The sequence below is a fragment of the Callospermophilus lateralis genome, chromosome 9, assembly GCF_048772815.1.
Source record: "Callospermophilus lateralis isolate mCalLat2 chromosome 9, mCalLat2.hap1, whole genome shotgun sequence".
NCBI lineage: Eukaryota > Metazoa > Chordata > Mammalia > Rodentia > Sciuridae > Callospermophilus > Callospermophilus lateralis.
The window spans coordinates 47,705,008-47,729,347 of record NC_135313.1 but is presented as its reverse complement, the minus strand read 5'-3'; the positions used below and the strand labels follow the sequence as shown (position 1 = coordinate 47,729,347).

Below are 24,340 nucleotides of genomic sequence, written 5' to 3'. Positions count from 1 at the left end.
TCTATGAGAGGATAAATGGAAAATCATAACATTTGAAGTAAATATTATAGAGAACCATGGAACTTATATGACTTAATGTTCTAGAAGTAATATTTGCAAACAGACATAATTTTATCATTAAATCTGTGCTTCTAAAGATGTGCAAATAGTAGCTGCTACTGCTGTTACTTTTAGCAGATAAGGAAGAGTACATTATATTGGTAATTACAGAAAATATCCCAATAAAAATGTTTAGTCATTTATAACTTCCAAAAAACTAAATTTTTAAAATAGCCTGGAAGATTCTGCACAAGATGGAAGGATTTCTAATATTTATGTGCTGACCACAAAGATTTTTTTAAATCATTGTTCACTATTTATGGCATACTGTAATGCCAAATAAATACAATTCACATCTTTAAAAAGTGGTCTTTTGTCCTGCATTACTGTATACTATGATGTAACTTACAATTTCAGGATAATTTTAATATTGAGCTAACAACAAGCTATCATTAAGACAGTACTATTTTTTAGATATCTTTGCATGAAAGCAAACCACTTGGGCCATGGTAGGCTCTGAGTGAATGCTGTTGAACTGAATTGTTAAATCAAATTCTCAGCATTTCTAAGGTCATGATTGTGTGATTTTTCAATTTCTTTCATATTTTTCATATAACATCAATAAAGTCAACTATATAACATCAATAAAGTCAACTATTTATGAATTAAAAATAATTTTACTTTAAGGAATTTTGTAACACTCCAAAATGTCACTGAATAGGATGTGGAGGTGGGAAATCTTGGACAAGAAGCAATGCTCTGAGAGCACAGGAGTGTCTGACAGATTGCTCTTTTTACTGTAAGAGTTTATAAGACGTATTTCCTAGTTATCCCAAACAATAACCAATAGCTAAGAGCTAATGTGACAGTGTGGAAAGCAATTGTAGCATATGAAAATAATTCTTGCAATAATTTAAAAATAAAATTATATATATTTTAATGACATTTCTAAGATTTAAGAGTCTGAGTGTTTTTCCTTCGAAGTGTCCTATTTAATGTACATCTGGTTTCTTTTTGTAGTGCTCCTGGAAGTGGCCCCATGTTCAAGTCAACAACTGTTACTGTGAAAGAAAACTGTAATGAAATTGCTCAAAGAGTTGTGGATTCAGCTAACAACCAGCAAGATTTCAAATATACTTTGATCCACAGTGAAGAAAATACTAAAGATGTTACCACTGTTGCTGCAGATTCAGAAAGCACAAATAATTATACAGCAAAAAATAACCAAGTTGGGGATCAAGTCCAGGGAATTCACAGACACAAAGTGGGCTTCTCTTTTGCATTTCCAAAGAAAGCATCTGTAAAGCTGGAGTCCTCGGCTGCAGCCTTCTCTGAATACAATGATGATGCCTCTGTGGAGAAAGAATTTAGCAGAAAAAGTAGATTTGTCCCCAGCACTTGTCATCTTCAACTATCTTCACCAACAGATGCGCTTTTGAGTTCTGGGGAAAAAGCTAACTCTTTTCATCCACCAGAGGCAATGAGCACTGAGAAAGAAATTGCTCAAACTCAAGAGATGAAAGAAGTTTCTAATGAAAAAGACCCATTATTATTACCTTCATTTTGCCAGCTTCAACTCCCTTTTACTTCCAATGCAGAAGATTGCCAAAATTCAGTCCCATTAACAGATCAAATATCACCCGAAGATGTTAGTATTAATGAAGGCATACCTGTGAGTGATAATAGTTCTGAGTTGTTAGGAAATCAATCCACAGTTTTCGAAATGTCTAAGGATTGTATATCTGTGCAAGCTATTACAGAAGAAAACATTAAGAATAATGATTCACCCTCTATTGAAATTGAAAATAAAAATGGTTCTGAGATACTGGACCCTTCAAATACTGAAGAGGGTAATACAATCTTACATAAAAAAGTAGATCTATATAAGAGACCATGTGAGCCCTTTGTACCTGTACTCAACAAACTTGGATCAACAGTTCTTCAGTGGCCATCAGAAATGCTGGTTTACACAAATACTGAGCCATCGATTTCTTATAGCTGCAATCCTCTCTGTTTTGACTTTAAGTCCACCAAATTAAAAAATAATCTAGATAAGAATAAGGTAACCTTAAATGACCTTTCTTCTCAGCAGAAGGGAGAAGACTTTTGCAAGAGATCAGTTTCTGATTGCAAGGATACATCGCTTACAGAAAAAATCACAGATTGTGAAATTGGTGACAGCAAAACTGAATACACACAAGTCACTCCTCTTTTAGCTGATGATACTCTTCCCAATAGTTGTGAGTCTGGAAAACGTGAGAATATGGGTCAGATGTCTAAAAATATTTCCTGTGGGACAAGGAAAACAGAAAAATATCATTTTACTAGATATCAAATAAAGCATGACACTATGAATGAGAAATGCAATAAAATATGGTTGAAAGATACTCATGAACATTGGTTCCATAAAAGTAAAAGAAAGAAAAAAAGGAGAAAGTTATGTCAGCATCATCATGGGCAGAAAACCAAAGAATCAGAAAGTCACTGCAAAATGGAAATGGAAAGTAGTTATCCTGATAGAACTAGGAAAAATCCACTGGAACCAATTTCAGAAAGACAGTATTTAGCTGCAGGGCAATTATTAGACTCACATAAGTTACCTGAAAAAAAGCCTAAGTCATCATCTATATACTTAAATGAAAATGAAGAAATGTGTAAAACCTGGAATATCGAATATAGTAACAGTGATACCATCAGTTCTAAAAACCACTGCAAAAAGAACACAATACTTTTAAAAGGACAATCGCATCCAACAATGATATACTCTGGGAAGCATAATTTAACATACTCCAGAACTTACTGCTGTTGGAAATCCAGACTGTCAAGCTGTAGTCAGGACCACAGATGCATAGCTCTTCAGAAAAACACAGAGTGCGTGAGTCAGAATCAGCCTGTTAAGAGAGGTTACAATTCTCTCATGAATGAATCAGAAAGATTCCATCGAAAACGTAGACAACATTCGTACTGTTATTCTTCAGATGAAAGTTTAAATCGACAGAATTATTTACCAGAAGAATTTTTGAAGCCAGCAAGAGCTTCAGTTGCTCCCTGTAAGCCTAAAAAGAAAAGAAGGAGAAAAAGAAGCAGATTATATACTGGAGGTGAACCTTTAGAAATCAAAGAAAATACAGATAATTCCATGAAAAGAAGCTCTTCTTTAAGTCATCCAGATGGGATAATGAGTGAGGGGAAAAATGAAGAAATAAAACCACAAGAAGTTGCAAATATTGAAAGGAACTCAGAACAACCAGACCAAGGAACAAACAAATTGATTTTGCATCCTAGCAATCTCTTGCCTTCTGAAAGCAATGATGAAACTGAGCGGTTAGTAGCAGAGGCCACTTCTATTGAACTGTCAGGGGTTTCCAATGCTCCTACCACATCTGTCTATGTAGATAGTGCCCCAACGAAAGAAGCAATTGGCAATGCTTTGCCTGAACACAAAGAAAGAAGTGAGACTACAAATATTAATGAAAAGCAAATTCCTTTCAAGGTGCCTAATATCGAAAGGAACTTTAGACAGTCACAGCCTAAATCATACCTTTGTCATTATGAATTGGCTGAGGCCCTTCCACAAGGAAAAATGAATGAGGCATCAACAGAGTGGCTGTGTTATAATTCAGGAATACTTAACACACAACCACCACTACCATTCAAGGAAGCACATGTCAATGGTCATACCTTTGTAACAACAGAGCAAATCCTGGCTCCATTAGCTTTACCAGAACAAGCATTATTGATCCCACTAGAAAACCATGACAAATTCAAAAATCTACCCTGTGAGGTCTACCAGCACATTATACAGCCAAACATGCTGGCCAACAAGGTCAAATTTACTTTTCCTCCAGCTCCTCTCCCTCCCCCGAGCACACCTCTGCAGCCTTTGCCTTTGCAGCAGCCCTTATGTTCTACCTCTGTAACCACAATCCATCACACTGTTTTGCAGCAGCATGCTGCAGCTGCTGCAGCTGCCGCTGCTGCTGCAGCTGCAGGAACCTTTAAAGTGCTTCAACCACATCAACAGTTTCTTTCCCAAGTCCCAGCTCTCGCCAGAACATCTATACCTCAGATCTCAGTAGGAACAGTAGGACCCAGGCTTTGTCCTGGGAACCAGCCAACTTTTGTTGCTCCTCCTCAGATGCCAATCATTCCAGCTTCAGTTCTTCATCCTAGCCATCTGGCTTTCCCGCCTTTGCCTCATGCGCTCTTTCCTTCACTGCTTTCCCCACACCCAACTGTTATCCCTCTGCAACCCCTCTTCTAGTCATTACCATAAACAGGAAAAGAAAATACATTAAAACCATGGCTATATGCGTGGGAATTCATCTCAATGAATAATTGGATGTATAACTGATGAAAAAACCTGGCCAAAATATGGCCTTATTGATTTCAATTCATTTACTGTAAGTGTAATGATGCAAATAAATTCTTAAGTTTCTGATATATAACATTATTAAAGCACTGAATAGTTTGAAAATCAATACAATATATGCTGTATATTAAAATGATGTCTTAAGAGTATGTATAATGTACATAAAATATATTTATAGTACTGTAATTTATGTTATAAAGTATGCTCTCCAGTTTTTATTTCTAATCTTTGTGTATTTGCACCTATTTAACGTTTAGACAAAGCTGATGGCACTATGTTTTGTACCATGTTCCTTGAAACTGTAAATTCAGTGAAAAATACTCTTGCAATAAATTTTTGTTAACTATTTAAGTAAATCCAACTTTGGTTTTTAGGTGGTTTTCACTATTTTCAGAGTGTAACAGGTTGTAGTCTATTTACATTGTTTCTTCAGTCCAGTTACATCACTGAATCTCCAAGGCCCAACAAAATATCTTTGGAGCTCTGTCAATTCTTGACATCCAGTTCTTGGATGTCACCATCTATCTGATTAAGTACAAAAGAGGGTCCCCTTGTTTTTCTCTTTGTTCTGATATTTTTTATAATGTGCTATATTTCTTGGCCCTCTAATTAGACAATAAGCCATGAAAATATATGCTCAGGTAATATTAGTATTTGAAAGGATAATAATTCAAAAACTTGCAAAATAGGTTGTATCCACCCAGGAATTCTCATATAGAAGTGGCAAATAACCAAATAAGTGTGCATATAACATTTTGAATATTAAAATTCTCAAACATATCATGCTCATTTTCAAATGTAACAGGAGACATGAGAATACTGCATGGATTGTTTCAATTTTAACAATTTACTATTTATTACATAACATCCTGAATAGAATGACATATCATAATATATATTTGATATGCTCTTAATTGGGAATCTGGAAGTGGAATAGAGGAAAAAAAATAATCTTTCCTTCTGCAAATCTTTCTACAGCTTGTGTTTTAATCCCATTTCCAAATCAGCCAAGAATAATTAGAATTTTCATCAACTTTCCAAATCCTGCTTCATTATTTCTGCAGTATTCGTTATTCAATTGCTCAACACTTTAATAATTTTTCAATAGAAAATCAGGAAATATTACACTATTCCTAAGGACATTACTATTATTTGCCTTTTCCAGACCATGCAATTCCATAAAACAAAAATCTCCATCCCTTCTTGAATGGGATCACCTCATGAGGTGCAAATGTTAGAGAATTAGAGTAGCTGGGTAATGAACATTAGGTAGCTCAAGAGAGCTCCTTGTAAGGAAGAGCAATTTTGTAATGGAGTTGATCTGAGGAAATGTTATTTCATTATGAGGAAACATTAATCTATATGAAATGAAATATATTAATAATTTAGGACATAAAATTATATTTCATATCATAAAACTCAGTATTGAATTTCATTTTAGCAGAAGATAGGGAGAAAATCTGGGCCATTTACTTTCATGATAATCTGTCATAATGATAATTGATTTATATATTCTTTTGAAAAATGCTTGTGAAAGACTGAATTCACCAGTTTATGATTGATAAATAAGAAGATAAAAATAGTAAGGAAGTAATTCAAGTGCTTTATGATAATACGTTCCAAAAATGGGAACTTAAATTGGAACAGATAATTTTTCCTCAAGCACAATATTTGAAATTTTCTTTGAAGATAAAGTAGAAGGAATATCTACTGGGAAATGCTGACCCAGTTTGTTTTTAATCTGTCAAAGCAGAATTGTTCTTTCTGCCATTAAAAAATCAAACCAAGATACTACATTTAAAATATGCAGATTTCCTCTTTTTTTTTCATCATCTTCTGACTATTATCCTGATTGTTCATTTCTTATCTCTTATTTTTATCCTATAATTTTTTTCTTTATCTATTTTCTTTTTAATTTCATTGTAGACATCATTTGGGTATATGTTGTGTTTTCTCATTTTTCTCTCTATTATTATTTTTCCCCTCAAATTATGTCGATAACTTATTTTTTGTTGCTATCAAATAATATGGCTAGATATGCTTCACTTTTTAGTTGTAACATAATATGTTTGATTTCAAGTTATACAATGGAAATATCTAGAAACTATGAGGAGGAAAGTTCTTAGTTAAAATTAATTGAAACTGAGCTTATTAGATAAAGTAATTGTTTCCTCATGGATATCAATGTCTGAACAAGAAACTTGAATCATAGTTAATTATCAAAGCCATTCTGGTCATAAATTTTTCTAGATATTTTACACCTTCCTAACATATTATTCACATGGTCTGGACATTCCCTATGTGTTAGAAACTCAAAATGAATGGATGATGAAGCACTTATTCATCTATTCTGATAACACTAATCCCAGAATCATGGGAATTAGGTCAATGAGCTACAGGCCAACAATGAACACAATCATGAATAGGGGGGTCAGGAAAGAGTCATCAGAAAACTGGGCTGTTAGAGGACCACTGGTCAAGCACATTAGTGGCAGCAGGAGTCAAAGCAGTAGGGCATATTCTGGAAGCTCATTGGGACACAGGCTGATGGCTTCTCCATAAGTTATATCTGAAACCTAATATACTAGTACTTTCCAGGCATAAATTATTATATAACCTATAAGCCAGGTATATTTAAATGATTGTCACACATCTTTAGTCTTCTAGTTCCAGACATTACTATAGCATGTGTTACAATGTAGACAGAAGAACAAAAACAAATTGGAATATAGAATAAAATATGAATATGAAAAGTAACTGTATGCAACTAACAAAAACGTTGACTTTAGATAATAGGTAGGGAACATTCATAATTTCATCTATTATGCATATGTCAGTGATGTATTTTCTCCAGGTTCTTTTATGGGTTGAAATAGCTACATTTAACAGTTCTCATGACATCTCAACTCGAATATCTTAAAATTACTTTGTGCTTAGAGCTCAAAATCACCTTCTGACTTTATAAGTACCACTAAAACCTGTTATTTGTTCTGTGCATAACTTTATAATAAAATCTATTATTCAATTCAGAAAACAAGGTTTTATGCCCACATTAAAAAAAAATACTTGAAACATTTTGGCTCTGATTTCTTAAAATCCTTTCCCACTAGTTCCACTTTTTTCAACTGCATTCTTTCTACAGTTCTTCTCCTAGTAGTTCATAAAGAATGCTGTTTTAAATTCAAGTCTTCATTCTCTCCAATACCCCATCTTTGTAAGTCATCTTCCTCACTGCTGCCAGGGCCATAATTGTAAAAATATAATCTTAATATGACAGGTCCCCCACTTTAAAACCTACTATGAATTATGTTATTTTCAAGATAAATACCAAAGTCCTGAGCATGTCACAGAAAATCTGTGATGAAGTAGATGCCAGCCTCCATCAGCTTGATGGGTCACCCATTCTAATGTATGTAGTTCTAATCCTCTTTGAGCTTGCTAGAGCATGTTCTATTATCCTCAAAGCCTTCCTTTCCAAACCTTTTTTCCACTTGAATGAGCCAAAACTCAACTAGATTGTAGGTTTCTTTTAGGAATTCTGTCCCCCAAGTTCCCCCTTCTCAGATAAGATAGCTTTCCATAATTTATCTTCATATGACATGCTGTGCACAAATTTTGCTATAAAATATTCTCTGTGTCGAAATATTGTCCCATATGTCTCATTCACTAGATTAAGAGCTCCTTGAGTCAATGTAGTATGTGACACATAGTGAAACTCAGTAAAAGTTTATTGAATGAAGGAATAAAATAAGTTGGGAAAAATATAATTAAAATCTATGCAGATAACTTCCAGAACTGTTATCCATTTCTGTACTAAACTAGTCCTAAATTAACCTAAATTAAAATCTGATTTTCCAATAACTCAAGGCTTCAAAAAGCTTCTAAGCACAATGAACTTATTTTCTAATGAAATTTTGAAGTATTTAAAATAGAACTCCAGAAATAAAATCAAAGAATAACTTGAACCTTTCCCCTGTCCTAGGGAGAAGGCAAAACCTAACTGCATCTCTCTCACACTTTGTCTGCTTATCTACCAATTTACCTATGTGTTTATCTATCATCTATCTAAACTTTCATTTTTTAATCTCCCTGTTAGTGCCTGTCACCATACATTGGATTTATACATTAGACACTAAACCAGCTTTTAGGGCTAGAATGATGAATAGAGCACAACTGCTATTCATAACTGAAGGAGATAAAGAGTAGCAAACATGCAGAATTTTATATTTATTTATACCATTTTTGCTATTTAATTAATAAATAGCTAAATATATATTGAATTTCTGTTCACCATTGATATTTCCTCACTGTCCTGGGTTCTCCATGCTTCATCCTCTTGTCTTTCTGCCCCACCTCTAATTTCTTGCCTGGCAAAGCCATTGTCACCTCTCTATCCTTGGAAGACAATGTTGCCCCCAAGAAGCTTCCCTTAAGCTATTTGCATTCTTGTATATAAAACTGAATGAAGTCTTGAGACTTATGTCATAAGTTGAGGTCCACAGTCCTGCTATAAAGGCAGCAGTATGTACTCTGCAGCTTGTTCCAAAGTGTTGAGTATGGTTAAAATGAAGGCCACCATCTACTGTCCTTGTGGATTGTAAGCACTTCTCTCCATCAGAGACTGACTATGTTGTCACAGAGGAAGAGACAACATTTTTCTTTTCACAAAGGCACAATTGTTTGTTGAATCCAATGCCCAGAGCAAGATCTTTTTACTTATTTGCACAGGCATTTTGTAGAATAGCAGCTGCCTTAATAACCAGTTATTATTGCCTTTTTATTTCTTAGATCCTTACTTATAAATAACCAAAAGATGTGTTTGATTGGATCTTTTTGTGGTAATAGTTTGAATATATATGTCTACATATTTACTTAATGTGTTAATGTTTTGTTTTGTTTTTTTGTTACTGTGACCTGAATACCTGATAAGCACATTTAGAGGAGGGAGAGTTTATTTTGGCTTCAGGTTCTAGAGCTTTAGTCCATGGTCATCTGAGCCCACTGCTTTAGGCCCAAGAGAGGCAGTATATCATGGTAGAAGGGAGTGGTGGTATGGTGGAGGATTGCTGCTCATCCCATGGTAACCAGGAAGCAGAGAGAGAGAAAGGGGAAGGGGCCCCTTCCAGAGCACATGCCAGTGGCCCTCCACCAGCCAAACCTCACCTGCCTACCCTTATCACCCTATCACTCCATTCAAACTGAGATAGACAGAATAGGGTACAACTCTCATAATCTAATTATTTCACCTCTGGATATTTCTGCATTAACACAGGAGCATTGGGGGGACACTTCATATCCAAATCATAACACCTAATATTTTCCTTCTTAAAATAGTGGTTTTACCTGTTTTTTGTTTTTTTTTTTTTTGTAAATTACTTCCTAACATAGTATGATTTTTATTACTTTACCATCTTTACTCTATAGAGAATATTATGTAGCATATTTTACATTTTTAAAAACACATTTTGTCATATTTCAATTTAACTAAAAAATTCTGTTTACTACTGTCACATTTTATATCTAGTTATTATTCATTGTTATTAAGACTATCTTAATAATTTCATTGATTATTAATTTTTTCATTCTTTTGTATGTTTTTCAATACTGTAAGCATGAAACAAATTCTTTGGGAAATGCCCACATATTATGAAAGGAATTGTGATGAGAAGCCTAACATTAACTCTTCATTAACTCTCCAAATATGTTTGCTTCTCTTTAGTGTTCAATTTTCATAATCAGCAACCAACCAAACCTGAATTTATATCATGCCGTACAGGAACTACAACATAGTAAACTAGAGACAAAATTTGTATGAGAGTGTACAACATAATTCATTTTTGTCTTGCTTCTCTGGGCTAGTTCAATGACTGGGCTTTAATGGAAAAAACTTAGTCATTGCTAAAGTCCCTGAGCCAACCTGCTTATTCCCTCTTCATGTGCAGAATTCACCTGCTGCCTGGTTTGCCCTGGTTTTGTTGCCCCAGTAGATCTGACCTCTTGCTGTTACCTAAATTTGCCACCCCTTTTGATCCTTTTATTTGTACTTGCTGAATCTTACAACTGTATCTGAGTTCATTATACAGCTGCTTGGGTACTTACTGTCTTCTATTACACCTCTCCCTATTTTTAGCAAATTTTTTTTAATGTGGTGCTGAGGATTGAAACGCCATCCCACCCATGCTAGGCGAGCGCTCTACCGCTGAGCCACAATCCCAGCCCATTTTTAGCAAATTCTTATTGTATCTCTAATTTGAACTGTCATGAGTTACAACATCTTAAATGCAAAAAGAATGAATATTTTAAATTCCCATATTTGAGTGCCCTTAATTTTGAATCTTATATTAATATTCCTATACATTTTAAAAACAACTAAGTTTGAAATTAATGCCTTGGGTTTCAACTAATCTTCTTACCTTATTCAGCTTATTTTTTAATCCAATGATTTTACAAGTGGCTATTACTTTAACTTATGTGAGTTGGCAGGGAATCAATCTTCACATTAAAATGATAAGCCTAAAAGAGATTATAGGTTTCACTAAATAGCTGCCCATTTCAAGAACAGCTGTACTTAGAACAAAAATGATAGAAACATTAGTGTATTCTATAGAGATGAAAAATCTTTTTGTCTTCTGTCCTACACTGCATCTGTCCAGAACCTGACCTTGGTAAATAAATTCATACCATTTATAGATAGCATGAAACATAAACTAGTATTTTAAATTCATTTTAAACATTAATAATTACCATTGACTTTCCTAGTATCCAAGTTTTAATTATCACTTTCTAATTTGTTGTGCTATTGTATAACACTACTTTGCACTATTCTTTTTAATTGTTAAACAAAGATTTATTTGCAAAATAGACAATCAGAATGCTTTTCCATGATTCAGATGATATAACAGTATTATTTCATATGGACATTTTAGCCTTAATGTGTCAGCACAGAATGGACTGTACATAAATGCATTTGCTTGTGGACAAATGTAAGCAAATGTATCTACAGTTAGATGTAGCAATTAAAGTTCACTGTAGTTATACTGACAAGCTATTTCAGTACCCATTGATACTAAGAGCTGGTTTATCCATTTTGAGTCAAATGACAGTTTACTAAGAGTAAAAAATATTTAAAATTTGACTATGAATATAGATTTTAAGACAGAGTATAAAATAAAATTTTCTACATGAAAAAAATGATATATTATTTTTACACACTAATTTACACTTAAATTCAACTACAACTTTGAATTCAGTGACAGAAAATGATTTTTTAAAACATTTATTTATGAGTTGGTTGCGTGGAAGTTCCTTTGCAGTGCTGAATACTCTTTCCCTTTTGTCCCAAGAACCAGTGTTCACTGTTCTGCTTGCTAGTAATTGCCTGCAACTGGTAGATACTGTTATCTTGGCAATGATGCTGTCTGTCTTCACAATCAATAAAGAGGTCACATTACTTCTATGCCACCTTGCCTGTAATGACCTCCAAAAAAAAAGAATGTGACTTTACAGACCAGCTGGGGGCAATTTGAGGGAGGAGGAGTGATTATAAAGGGTGAGTGTAAATGTTAAAATCAGGCACTGAGTACTTCGAACTTTCTCTGGTAATATACACAGCCATTTGCAAGGAGATAGTTTTAGTTCCTAACCCGGCCACTTGCCCTCAGTTATGTTGCAACCTTCTCAAGTTGTCTTCAAATTTTCTTCGTATTTTGATAAATAATTATTTCAACAAATAATAAAATTTGAAACCTGAATCATCCAGTTAGGGTTAGGTTAGTACACAAGGGGGTTAGGCAGGCTGCCTGTTGGTTTTTACTACTTCCATTTCCATGAGTCCAAAGCTACACACATTCATCCAGACTTCACAGTGACCAGGATAACTTGTTCCCTCTGGAAAAACTTTGTAAACACACACATGCACACACACACACACACACACACACACACACACACTCATACAGCTGTACACACACGCCTCCCAAGGACTTCCTGATGATTCTGACTGAAATTCTTGGACATTGTGTTCTTAACAGCATGTTCCCCTTTGTGTGTATACAGACTCAGGCAAGAGGTACAGTGGACTGTACTCTCAAGTCCACCATAGTCTGAAATAGTTGTTTTTTTTGTTTGTTTGTTTTTTAAATAATCTGTAACAGCACAGAAAACTGTTAGACCTCTCCCCTTTCCATACTATTACTAAATATCATGTTTTCTTAGATTTTTGAAAATAAAGAAAGCAAACATATTTACTCCATAACTACTTTACGAATTATTGAACACACGATTATTCAAATTCATTTCTCCATGTTTTGATTAGCAGTGAGAGGAAAGATATAAAGCGTGCCTGATAATATCATAAGGTAATTTAATCTTATAGGCATCCAGTTAATTTAATAATTTCTTTAGGCAGAGCTGTCTCTTATGATCATTCATGTCCAATATGTATCAGACCAAGAGATAAGTAGGATAAAAGTGAGCTCATTCTGTCTTTTTGGGTAAGATGCTAGTCATTGACAATTTTTACATAATGAGGTGAACATCCCCTATCAGAGGAGCTGATTAGAAATATCACTAGGATGAAAAAAGAAAGAGTAGATTAATGTGTGCATTTCTCAGTGAGTGTTGATGAAAATTTTAAGCAGTAACTAACAATTAGGATGAAAAATCATTAGATTATCTAAAGGTAAAATAATGTAAACATACATAGGAGTTGACTTTATAGGAGAAGTTTTGGAAGAGGGATAGGGAGATAAATTTAGGATTTTGGCCAGAGTAATAAGATCTATGTGGTGTTTTGCAATTAATGGAATGACTTAAGACAGAAATGGAAGTCAGTATGCAACATGGTGGGGAAAAGTGAGCAAAGAGTACATAGGATATCTGCATATTATTTCTTACAAATGCATGTGAATGTACAATAATCTCAATACAATAAGATTATTAAAAGAAACATTTGAGGTGCCTGGATTATATACAAATAGAGCACTCTTATAAAACTGTTCCATAGGGAGTAGAAACGGTCTCTTCTGAAACAAGAAGTCTAATTTGCTGTCAATATTTGATTAAAATGAGAAAGCACACAGCCACAGTTCAAGCACCATATATTAATTCACATTATCTTCTTGTATTTTATGTGCATTTCACCAACATTGTGTTACAGGTCTGTCTCTTTTGCTTTGAATTTGTGTTTTAACTTTTTAAATTATTGGCCTTCTTTTCTTATATAACACATACTTATAGACATGTGCCACCCAACTCAGCTAGGTCTAAAATTCAAAATGGGTATGTACTAAAAAATATTTTGTAATTATCAACCTGCTCATTATATGATCCAGGTGTTGGAAGACCTGAGATTTCCCCCTGGGAAAATATACAGAATCAAGAGAGAAGTGGATTCTGGATATAACAACCAACATTTAATCTTAGAAAGAAGAAACTAATAAAAAAACACAGAGGAGTTTTCATAGAACAAGTGTGTAAACTAGAGAATTATGGCAAAATGGATATAATTCCAAGAAATAATTATAAATAAAAGCATATGTTAAGATTTACTAATATTGTTAGTCAGATAAATACAAATCATGCATTTTCATACTATTACCTGTAATTGCTGATGAGTTATTTTCATAGAAGGGAAGGCCTAGAATAGTTAGGTTTAGTGGTACATGCCTGTAACCCCAGAGGCTATTAAAGCTGAGATAGAAAGAAGGAGAGTTCAAAGCCAGCCTAGCAATGGAGAGGTGCTAAGAAGCTCAATGAGACCCTGTCTGTAAATAAAATACAAAATAGGCCTTGGGATGTGGCTCAGTGGTGTCTCTGAGTTTAACCCCCAATACAAAAAAAAAAAAAAAACCTAGGGAAGACCTAGCAGTGATGTTAATGTTACATTGAGTTTAAAGGAGAATTTGTGAGCAAGAAAGCATATGCAAACCATTTTAGAATTTATATTGAGGCAAAAAGAAGTGGAATTATGTTTGTAAAGCGAACAAAAAAAGTTTTAAATTTTAAAATGATGTCCAAGGACTCAGTTAAAATAAAGAAAGATTTGACTAGATGCAAAGCCATCTATGTTTTTGTGCAACTTAGATCTTACACATGCTAATTAAGTCTTTTGAACATATACTTGGAGGATCCTCTGTACTCAAATACTATAATGCAGTTTGATGTTGTACATTAGTGTCTTTCAAGTTCAGTGAATTTAAGGGAAATTTTTTGTCAAAACAAAGGTAATTTTTTGAATATTTTTTCTTTGTATCACTTTTCTTTTTAGATTATAGTTGAATGTGAGGAAAGAGCCTCATCTAAGAAAACCTGAGAATAGAACTATAAAATATTCATATACAAAAACATTATTTGAATAATATGCAAATAAACACAAGAAAATCTGAGAATTTTTTAAAGTTCTATATTTAAAATTTAGATGAATAGCTCTTATTCTACAATTCACATAGAACCTAAATTTCAATGTACTAAAATTATTATGCATAGTAGCATATTATGAGAATCAATATTATAGACCCTTTATCACTTAAGATTACTCAATTGAGATCATCTGTTAGACTAAAATCAGTCATGATCTATAAAGCAAAATCCTTTTTTTCATTTTCAGTTTTCTATAACATATTCCATTTAATGATAACTAAAAAATTTCCTTTACTATTTATTGACCAATGATAATAATAAGCCAGATTCCTGTGGCAGGATTAAGTTTCTACCATATTTCTTAGAAAACAAGAACTTTCAATTTTTACCTGTGTTCTTGTTGCAATTTTGATTTTTTTTTTAATTAGTGACCTAAAATTTAAAACACTTTTATGTTATAAAATCATTTGAAATTGATTCTTTTATTAAAAATAATTTTAATTTTACATAAATATTGTTAGTCATGAGATGCAACGAAGCACTTTGCACTTTCTAACCCTTTGTGGAATGGTTGCAGTAGCACTAGATTTGTGTTTCTTCTGTTCCTGTCCTCAGAGTAAAGAGAACCTATAAGATTCATTCATTCATAAATCAATAAAGTAATTTTAGTTATTTGAGGATGATACAAATATATCAAGAAATTGGCTTCTGTATCAATTAGAACAGTGAGCTGAAATTAAACAAAAATTCCATTGAAATAAAGTAATTCTCCAGACACTAAGACAGACTGAGTCTGTCAGCCTTGCCTCTGAAAATGTATACTTTCTTTGGTAAGACTGTGTTTGGGAACACTTCAGCATATCTTATCTCAGTGGCCTGCAGTTCAGAGATTAGAAATTGAAGCAAAGTTCCTAAACTGTGTGTGAGGAAATAGAAGAGATTTATCTCCCTTAGAACTTGCCATCTATATTTAGGGGCACATCCACATTGTTGGGTATGGCAGCCTGAGAATAATGCTATAATTCAGATGGGATTTGAATATGTCCTCATAGACTCTGTGTGATGAAACTTAACCCCTCCTGTGAGATACTGAGAGTGGAAACTTAATTTGACTAGTGTGTTTAGAGGTGGGGAATTTTGTATTTGATTAGGATGAGATAAGTTCATCAGAGTGGAACCGCCATGTTTGAATCTTGGTGACTTTACAAGAAGAGGAGGAAACACCAGAAGATTTACACACTCTCACATACACACAAACACACCCTCCCTGTTTTTTGCCATGTGATGCCATGTACCACCTCAGGACTCTACCGGAAAGCTGATAATCACTAGAAAACACTCCTCATTCCAGCACGCATAGAGGATGAACTAAAATAGACCTCTTTCTATGCAATTTACCCAGTCAGTAGCATTATGTGATGGGCAACAGAAAACAAGCTAATTTGCAGACTGAACATTTACTAGCCATTGTACTAAATAAATCAGTTAACCTCTCTGAACCCAGCTGTCCATATGTAAAATGGAATAATAATGATAAGTATTTCATAGTGTTGTTATTAGGATGAGATAAAATTCTGACACACTGCTGGCATATTATAAGCACTCATAAGGATTAGCGATTGTTTTCATTAATCTTTCCTGCCTGTCTTCGCATGACTAACCACAAGCAGAATTGGAGATAGACATTTTGTGTGCAAATGACTTACTAAAAACATGCTCCCAGAAAATATTAAGAAGATAATAGGAAGAAAAAAAAAAACAGGAAAGGGAATGGAAGACATCAAGAAGGTTGTCATTTATGGAAAGTTGCAAGGAAGGTGACTTTAGCCTGACCCCTCAGAAGAACTTGGAGTTGTAAGTTCCATTTGAGTATTAGCCTTGATTAGAAGCATTGTGAGCTTTCAACACAAATATATATCAACACTGGCTCAGAGCAGTCTTGAGAACATGAATGAACCCCCAGCTTCTTTCTACTCTTTGCAAGTGTAAGAAAAGTGAGTGGTACCACTATCCCAATGAAAGGTCTCTGAAGACAGTTGCTATTGCAGGCCCTTAGAAATAAAATCACAAAAAAAAGCCAGGGAATTCCAGTATCTGCTACACTAGCTTTTCTTTCTACTGTCTTATCATTAACACTTTTACATCATTACAATCTCGTAACACTTTTGTTTTCAAATGGGATTTATTTAAATTTTCTTCTATTTTCAAAAGCTTCCACAAATTATTCTACCGTAGAAGGAGGTCCCCAGAAAACATTTTATACGGTAGATGTCAAGAGGTAACTCTCCATGTGGCTCTCAGATTTCTGCGTGCCGTGTGAGACACTGAAAGCTTTTTGCTCTAATTTATGTTTCAAGAATGTTTTAATAGTGAACAATCTTGGAAGAGAGTTTCTCTCTCCAGGAAGGCATGTTGACTGTCCATTATTTTAAAAATGTTTTAAATCACATGTGGTAAAATGAGTGTTCCTCTTCTTAATGCAACTAACTGTGTGCAGGTGTCACCTGGCCTTTTTTACATTGCCCTCGCAGAATTGAGGCTCAGAGAATCAGTACAAAAATGATGATAAATCCAAGCAACAAATATTGCTCTTCATCTTGAATCAAAGTTTCATACTTCTGTCAGAATCCAGGCATCTGTGGCATGCTGAGTAGGGTAAAATCTCAGACCCTTCTCTCCTTTCGATTCAAAAGGATTTGTCATAAAATTGCTTATGTCATTTATTCTTGGTTCACATTGTTCTTATTTTTTAGTCACTTTCTCCAACAGTCTTCAGTCTCTTTCCCATGAACAAAACACAAGCAAACAAAGAAAATAGTAACTTAAAAATATTTGATCACATTTTTTTCTGTCTTAAAATATGTTGCTTAATCACAACAAAAAATTACAAAAATTACTTTATTGAATGCAACTTTTTATTTAATTGCATGTATGTTTATAGATGACAAGCATAAAGCACCTCAAGGTATCAAGGAATGTCAAGTCCACAGCAAGGTACTAACTCACATGGATAAGAATGTGGCATTCAATGGTACAGAGAAGGCTAAAGAAGCACACCAGAATAGGTTGTAATCCTTTCCACTAAGCCATGCTGGGGAAATTTATTGGGAAGCATTCATTTTGAAAATATCAACAAAGATGATTAGAGAAAGATAGAGAAAATGGCACATAAGATGAAAGGAATGACTAAAGTCTTACAGATTGAAATTCTCCAAACAAATGAACAAAGATAGTTTATAATTTTGAAAGGTCCCTTACATGCACTGACCATAAACTAACATGTGTTGTTTATTCATTTATCAGGATAGTAGAATAAATTGTCATTTTGTAGAGGGGGAAAAAAAAGACTCAGAGTAGGTCAGGAAGGAAATTTTTATATTCTAGCTATTATAATAACTAAGTACATGATCTTTAACAAAGCGACCTCCCTGTGGTTTAGGGATTTCCCTCATTATAAGCAGGAACTGAATTAAATGATCCCTAATTAAATGAATGGACCACATTTTACAAGAAATTACAGTTGTTCCAAATTATATCTCCATCCATCACTTTGTGTCCTGATTCTTAAACTCTCAATGAGAAATTATGAGATATATATATAAAACAGTACTTTGTTTAAAATAATTGACTCAAGTCTCCTAAAAGAGAACACATACCCAGAATGGTAAATGGAATATAATGCATGTTTCATTCTGGCACAGTCTTGGTTAAGAACATAGGGGATTTTAGTTGCTTTATAGACTGATTACTTGTACCTGATGTGTATTAAGTGAATCTCTGTTGGTCGTTATAATTTACAAATGGGAATATAGGATTTAACAGTTGTTCAGCTTATCTGAAATATAAATATAAATTTTCCAAAATCCTAATTTATTTCCTTTCACCTGGGGCAATTTCTTTCTCTGACAGTCTAGGAATAAAAATCTATTGTGAATGAATAGAGAATAACAGCATTGGTCATAATCATTTAGAAAAAGAAATGTGTATAAGAAAAGCAATATAGCTTTACTCTTTTTAGCTCTAGTCCCATGATTCTCTTAGAAAACTGTAGCAGATTTAATAATAGTGTTTTGACTTTGCTATAAATCTCTGGCACCCCCAACTGAGCTACTGCAAGAAATAATATGATTGAAAATCAGTACACCTGTGTGTCAACAGAAAACCTGCTCTTTCTCTGGAGACCAAAACAGATGAAGAGATTAAAATAAAGAGCATTATAGACACTGTGACTGTGAAGATTTGTAAAGGAAAGGGCAAACATATATTAATTATTGAAGTAGTTTTGCAATAAATCATAACAAGAGGACTATATTTCACATAACACCAAAGCATTGAATAAAACCAAATTTATTATAGAACACTTCCTAGATGCCTACCCAATAGTCATTTTTTTTTTTAAAGGAACCACTCCTTGTGAAACTCCTAGGGTTGGAGACAATAATCTTCCTTACTGTTTCTATATTCTGAGATCAGAGTTTTACTTTTTGACACATTTCAGCAGAAAGAAATCTTCCTTTACAGAGTTTGGCCTATATAATGAGGATTTGGACATATTTTACAGGGTAAGCACACATTAGCTGAGGATAAATAATTTTTATTAAAAAGTTAACATATTTAACATTCTTACATTTAATGTTTATCTTCATAATAAATAATATAAGAAATATTTAACATCACATTTTACTAATGAGTAAACTGTGGGTAAGTAATTTGTTCAAGATAATCTGCTAAATAAGTAGTAGATAGGGTATATGTTTGTATTTGATTGTTGTACATCTATATAATGGAGTACTATTCAGCATTAAAAAGCAATGAGCTATGAAGGAATAAAAATTCACCAAACAATTTAAATGCATATTTCTATATGAAGAAGCCAGTATGAAAAGGCTCCATACTGTATCATTCCAATAATATGGCATTCTGGAAGGCAAAAACTACACAGAAAGTAAAAAGATCCAGGGGTTCACTGGGAGGAGGGAGAGAAAAATCTAAAATATAAGAAATTTTTTTGAGTTCTATCCAGGGATAGAACTCAGGGCACTCAACCACTGAGCCACATTCCCAGCCCTATTTTGTATTTTAATTATACACAGGATCTCACTGAGTTGCTTAGCACCTTGCTTTTGCTGAGGTTGGCTTTGAACTAGCAATCCTCCTGCCTCAGTCTCCATTGGGATTACAGGCATGTGTCACGGCACCTGGAAGGAAGTTTTTAAAGTAGTGAAACTATTCTGAAAATACTGTACTAGTGGATACATAGAATTTTACATTTACCAAAATTCACAGAATTATATAAGACACAGTTAAACTTATGGAAGTAATGACTTCATTTAATGATAATGTATTAATATTGGATCATTAATTGTAACTAATATACCACAATAATGTAAGATGTTAATAAAAGCAGAAATTGCGAATAGCAAAGGGGTACATTTAGGAGCTCTTTGTACTATGTGCTCAATTTATCTTTAAATGAAAACCCGTCTGTGGATATCTTTTTTATGATATAATGTCCAATTATTAAAGTTCCATTTGTTGTAAGACATGCTTTTGAAAGAAGGATTGAATCCAGACATACTTTGTAAAGTCCTCTTCTTTGATTTGCCTTAACAAATTTGTTAAAGATCAGTTGATTATATTTGCATGCATCTATCTTTGGGCTTTCTAATCTGTTTAGATGGTTTAGTTTTTTACAAGTCTTAATTACTGTAAATCTAGTAATTCTTAAAGTCAGGTAGTATCAGTTCTCCAATCTTTCTTCCTTCAATATTGTGCTGGCTATTCTGGATCTTTTGATTTCCATATAAACTTTAGAGTAAATGTGTCAACTTCCACAAAATAGCTTACTGAGATTTTGATTAGAATTTTGTTTAATCTATAGATCAAGTTTGAAAATAAGCATCTTAACAAATGTTGTCTTCTTATACACAAACATAACATTTCTCCATTAATTTAGGTCATCTGTGGTTTCTTTCAACAGGGTTTTGTGATTGTTTTTATAGATCCTATATATATTTTGTTAGATTTATATATAAATGTTTTATTTTTATTTTGCATACTATGGAATAAATAGCACCTTCCTAAATTCATTTCAAGCCCTAACCCTCAACATCATTATACTTGACCTTTAAGGAGGTAGCTAAAGTTGAATGAGGTTATAATCTGGGAGGACCAGTGCTTGTGTAAAAAGAGAAAAGAGATTGTTGGAGTGTGTTCACACAGAGCAAAGGCCATGAAAAAACGAAGTGAGAACATGGGCATCTTACAGTCAAGTGGAGAGGCCTCAAGAGAAAATAAATCTTTCAGCATATTGATCTTGGACCTCTAGCCTCTAGTACTATGAAAAAACATAAACATTTGATGTCTAAGCCACCTACTCTGTAATATCTTGTGTTGTGTTTTAAATTTCAAATTAGAATTATTTACGACTGGCACACAGAAAAGCTGTTGGCTTTTATGAATTAGTCTTGCACCCTGAACTTTTTTGTAGTCATGTATTAGATCCAGGAATCTTTTTTTAGTTGATTCATTTGGATATTCTACTTAAATAATCATGTCACATATGAGCAAAGATGATTTCAGTATTGTGTATACCTGTATGCATTGTTTCAGTCTTGAGGCTTTGTATGCTGTAATCAAAATAAATTGATAAAATTTCTATATAGTAAAGTATTACATTTCCTATTTTATCACAATCTTAACCAAATTTCAGAAATGTTAATATTTTCATGTTGATAATTATTTGCTGTGTTGGACATTATGAGGCGATTACTTTAGAAATTAGATTGTAACCCAAACTGGGTCACTTCCTGACTGGATTAAGCGATTAACCTCAATTCATGCTCTGTTAAATTGCAAGAAGCTTTGCCTGAATCCTTTAAAAAAAAAATAATGAGGAAATTCTTAGCCTCAATTATTCAAAGAAAAGCCACTCTGTGAAAAGACTGTGAATAGATTTTCTTTCTTCCCCATATCCATAAGTTGTAGAGTAAGAATTTCTGGACTTTTGATCATTTAGTCTTACAGAAATAATCAAGGTCCATGATACGGTTTCATGAAATATTGGTAAAACTGGCTATAATGGATTGTGTGGGCAACTGAAAGTGATTCTCTCACTCATAGCTCTTGGTACAGAATGTCTGCTCCAAGACATTTTCTCACAGTTACCCAAATTCCTGCAATTATCTTGCCAAATGACACCAGGATTACTTCCAATTTCAGTGGTCATTCTGAAAGCTTTCGACTTCTCAAGTCAATATAATTAATAGAAGCCCAGAAAATAAGGAAGGGGCATTATCAAAAATCAGAAACAACTGATTTAATTCATCTCCCACACATTTCTTGTGCCCCAAATGTTAAATCCTCCTTTAACTATCACCATTTTTTTTTTTTTTTTTTTTTTTTAGAAAGAGTGAGAGAGAATTTTAAGATTTATTTTTTAGTATTTGGCGGACACAACATCTTTGTCTGTATATGGTGCTGAGGATCGAACCCGGGCCACACGCATGCCAGGCAAGCGCGTTACCGCTTGAGCCACATCCCCAGCCCACTATCACCATTTTTTGTAGTTTCTGCCTACTCCCCTGCTCTCCTCATTCCGTAGAGAAACTACTCTTTTTCAAAGGTCATCTCCAACAGGTTACTATTTTAATAAGTGGCTACCAGAAATTTTCAAAACATGTTTTGAAGTAACCCCAACTACTAATGTAAAAGATTCATTGTCTTCTGTTTTCATAATGAAAGATTAGACATAATTTGTTTAATAAATACAAATCAGTTAGAATGGGAATCTGCAGGCTTTGACATATCTAACATAAGTTCAATATTTTCAGAGAACCTTAGAAAATTGACAAGCTATGAAAAAAAAAAAAAAACATAAATTTTCAGAACCATCTGAAATAGAAACTATACCAAAAGAACATCTGCTAAGAATCAAAGTTCTTAATACAAAGTTTTGCTATTAAGAATGTTTGTAGGGGCTGAGGCAGTAGCGCGCTTGTCTGTAATGTGTGAGGCACTGGATTCGATCCTCAGTACCACATATAAATAAATACATAAATAAAGGTCTGTTGACAACTAAAAAAAATTTTAAAAAAGAATATTTGTAGAAATGGGCCTTGAAAGAACAAATATCCATATGAATTGAATTAAACAACTAAATTAATCTAAAATAAAATAAAGGGCTATAATGATATAAAAATCTACCTAATGTTTCTATTTTAATGGAGAATCCAGCATTCAGGCACTCCCTGCCCTTTCATTACATTCTCAAGGATAACTACATATAAATATAAATATGGTGATTACATTTCCTTTTAGAAAAATGTCATTATTTATTCCAAAATCTCATTAATATAAAACAAAAGATTTCTCAGAACATTAAAGATCCTTGGATTTATATGAATCTCTAAAGTTCCAGCTCTTCCTTCATTTTTCTATACAAAACTGTCACCTTGAAACCATTATCAACAGAACACTCTGAACAGAGGGGAGAGAGAGAGAGAGAGAGATAAAGATACAGAGATATAAAGAGACAAGAGACAGAGAGTGAAAAGTCTCTTCTCCCACCATTTCAGGGATTTAAGATTATTCTAGATAGTTTCTATGTGAATAAATCATTGAGGCATGTGTTAGTCAGCTTTTTCATCACTTTGAACAAAGGACCTGACAGGAGAATTTAAGGAGTAAAAGTTTGTTTTGAATCACAATTTTAGAGACCTCAGTTCATAGATGGCCACCTTTATAGCTTTGGGCTCAAGATGAGACAGATCATCATGGTGAAAGGGCACTTCAGAGAAAAGCAGCTCAAGATATGGCATTAAGGAAGCAGAGAGAGCTCTACTCACCAGGGACAAAATATAAACTTAAAACCCATGTCCCCACTGACTTACCTTCCCTAGAAACACCCTACCTACAATTGCCATATGGTTAATCCATATCCGTGGATTAACCTAATGATTAGGTCATACCTCATAATCTAATCATTTCACCTGTGAACATTCTTGCTTTGTATCACACATGAGCTTTAGGGGGACACCTTAGAGCTAAGGCATAACAAAGAGGTTCTGTATCTACTATCCTAAAATATAGAACCTTGGTATTTGAGGAAAAAAAACAGAAACAAAAGGTCAGTCTTATTTTCTCCTCCCACCATTACCCTGAAGCAAACCACTACAAAACCTGGATAACTGTTAATGTGTGTCCCTGTGTCTTCAGAGAGAAGCATATTCCTTTCCTTTTGATACAGGGAGGGAACTTCTGGAATGAGAGTCTTCCAGCCTATTTCAGAGAATGCTCAACTATGAATTTACCATGCAAAAGCGGTTGAAAGACAATTGTCCAGCAGCTGACATTGAGTGTTTCCCATTACCTTCCCATCTGTGAAGCAAATCAGGCAAAATAATGTGTTAAAGTTTTGGTATATTTAGTATGAAACTCACAACTCATCTGTGTCCTCTGTTTACATTAACTAATTAGAAATTTTAATGTTCATATTATAAATATGAAAGGTGATGTTTTATAAATACTTGATCATTTTTATAGGTATGATACTTTCAGAAATCAGGCTGT

At 33.7% G+C, this 24,340-nt stretch overlaps 1 protein-coding gene across 1 annotated transcript in view; it reads left to right on the top strand.

The window, feature by feature from the left end:
* The window catches only part of Znf804a (zinc finger protein 804A), a 285,210-nt gene extending 280,907 nt beyond the window's left edge, over window positions 1-4,303 (top strand). Inside the window, exon 4 of the mRNA XM_076866916.2 lies at window positions 1,060-4,303. Within this exon, the coding sequence (XP_076723031.2) occupies window positions 1,060-4,303 (3,244 nt within the window). The remainder of the gene's footprint in view (window positions 1-1,059) is intronic.
* Window positions 4,304-24,340: the final 20,037 nt, after the last annotated feature.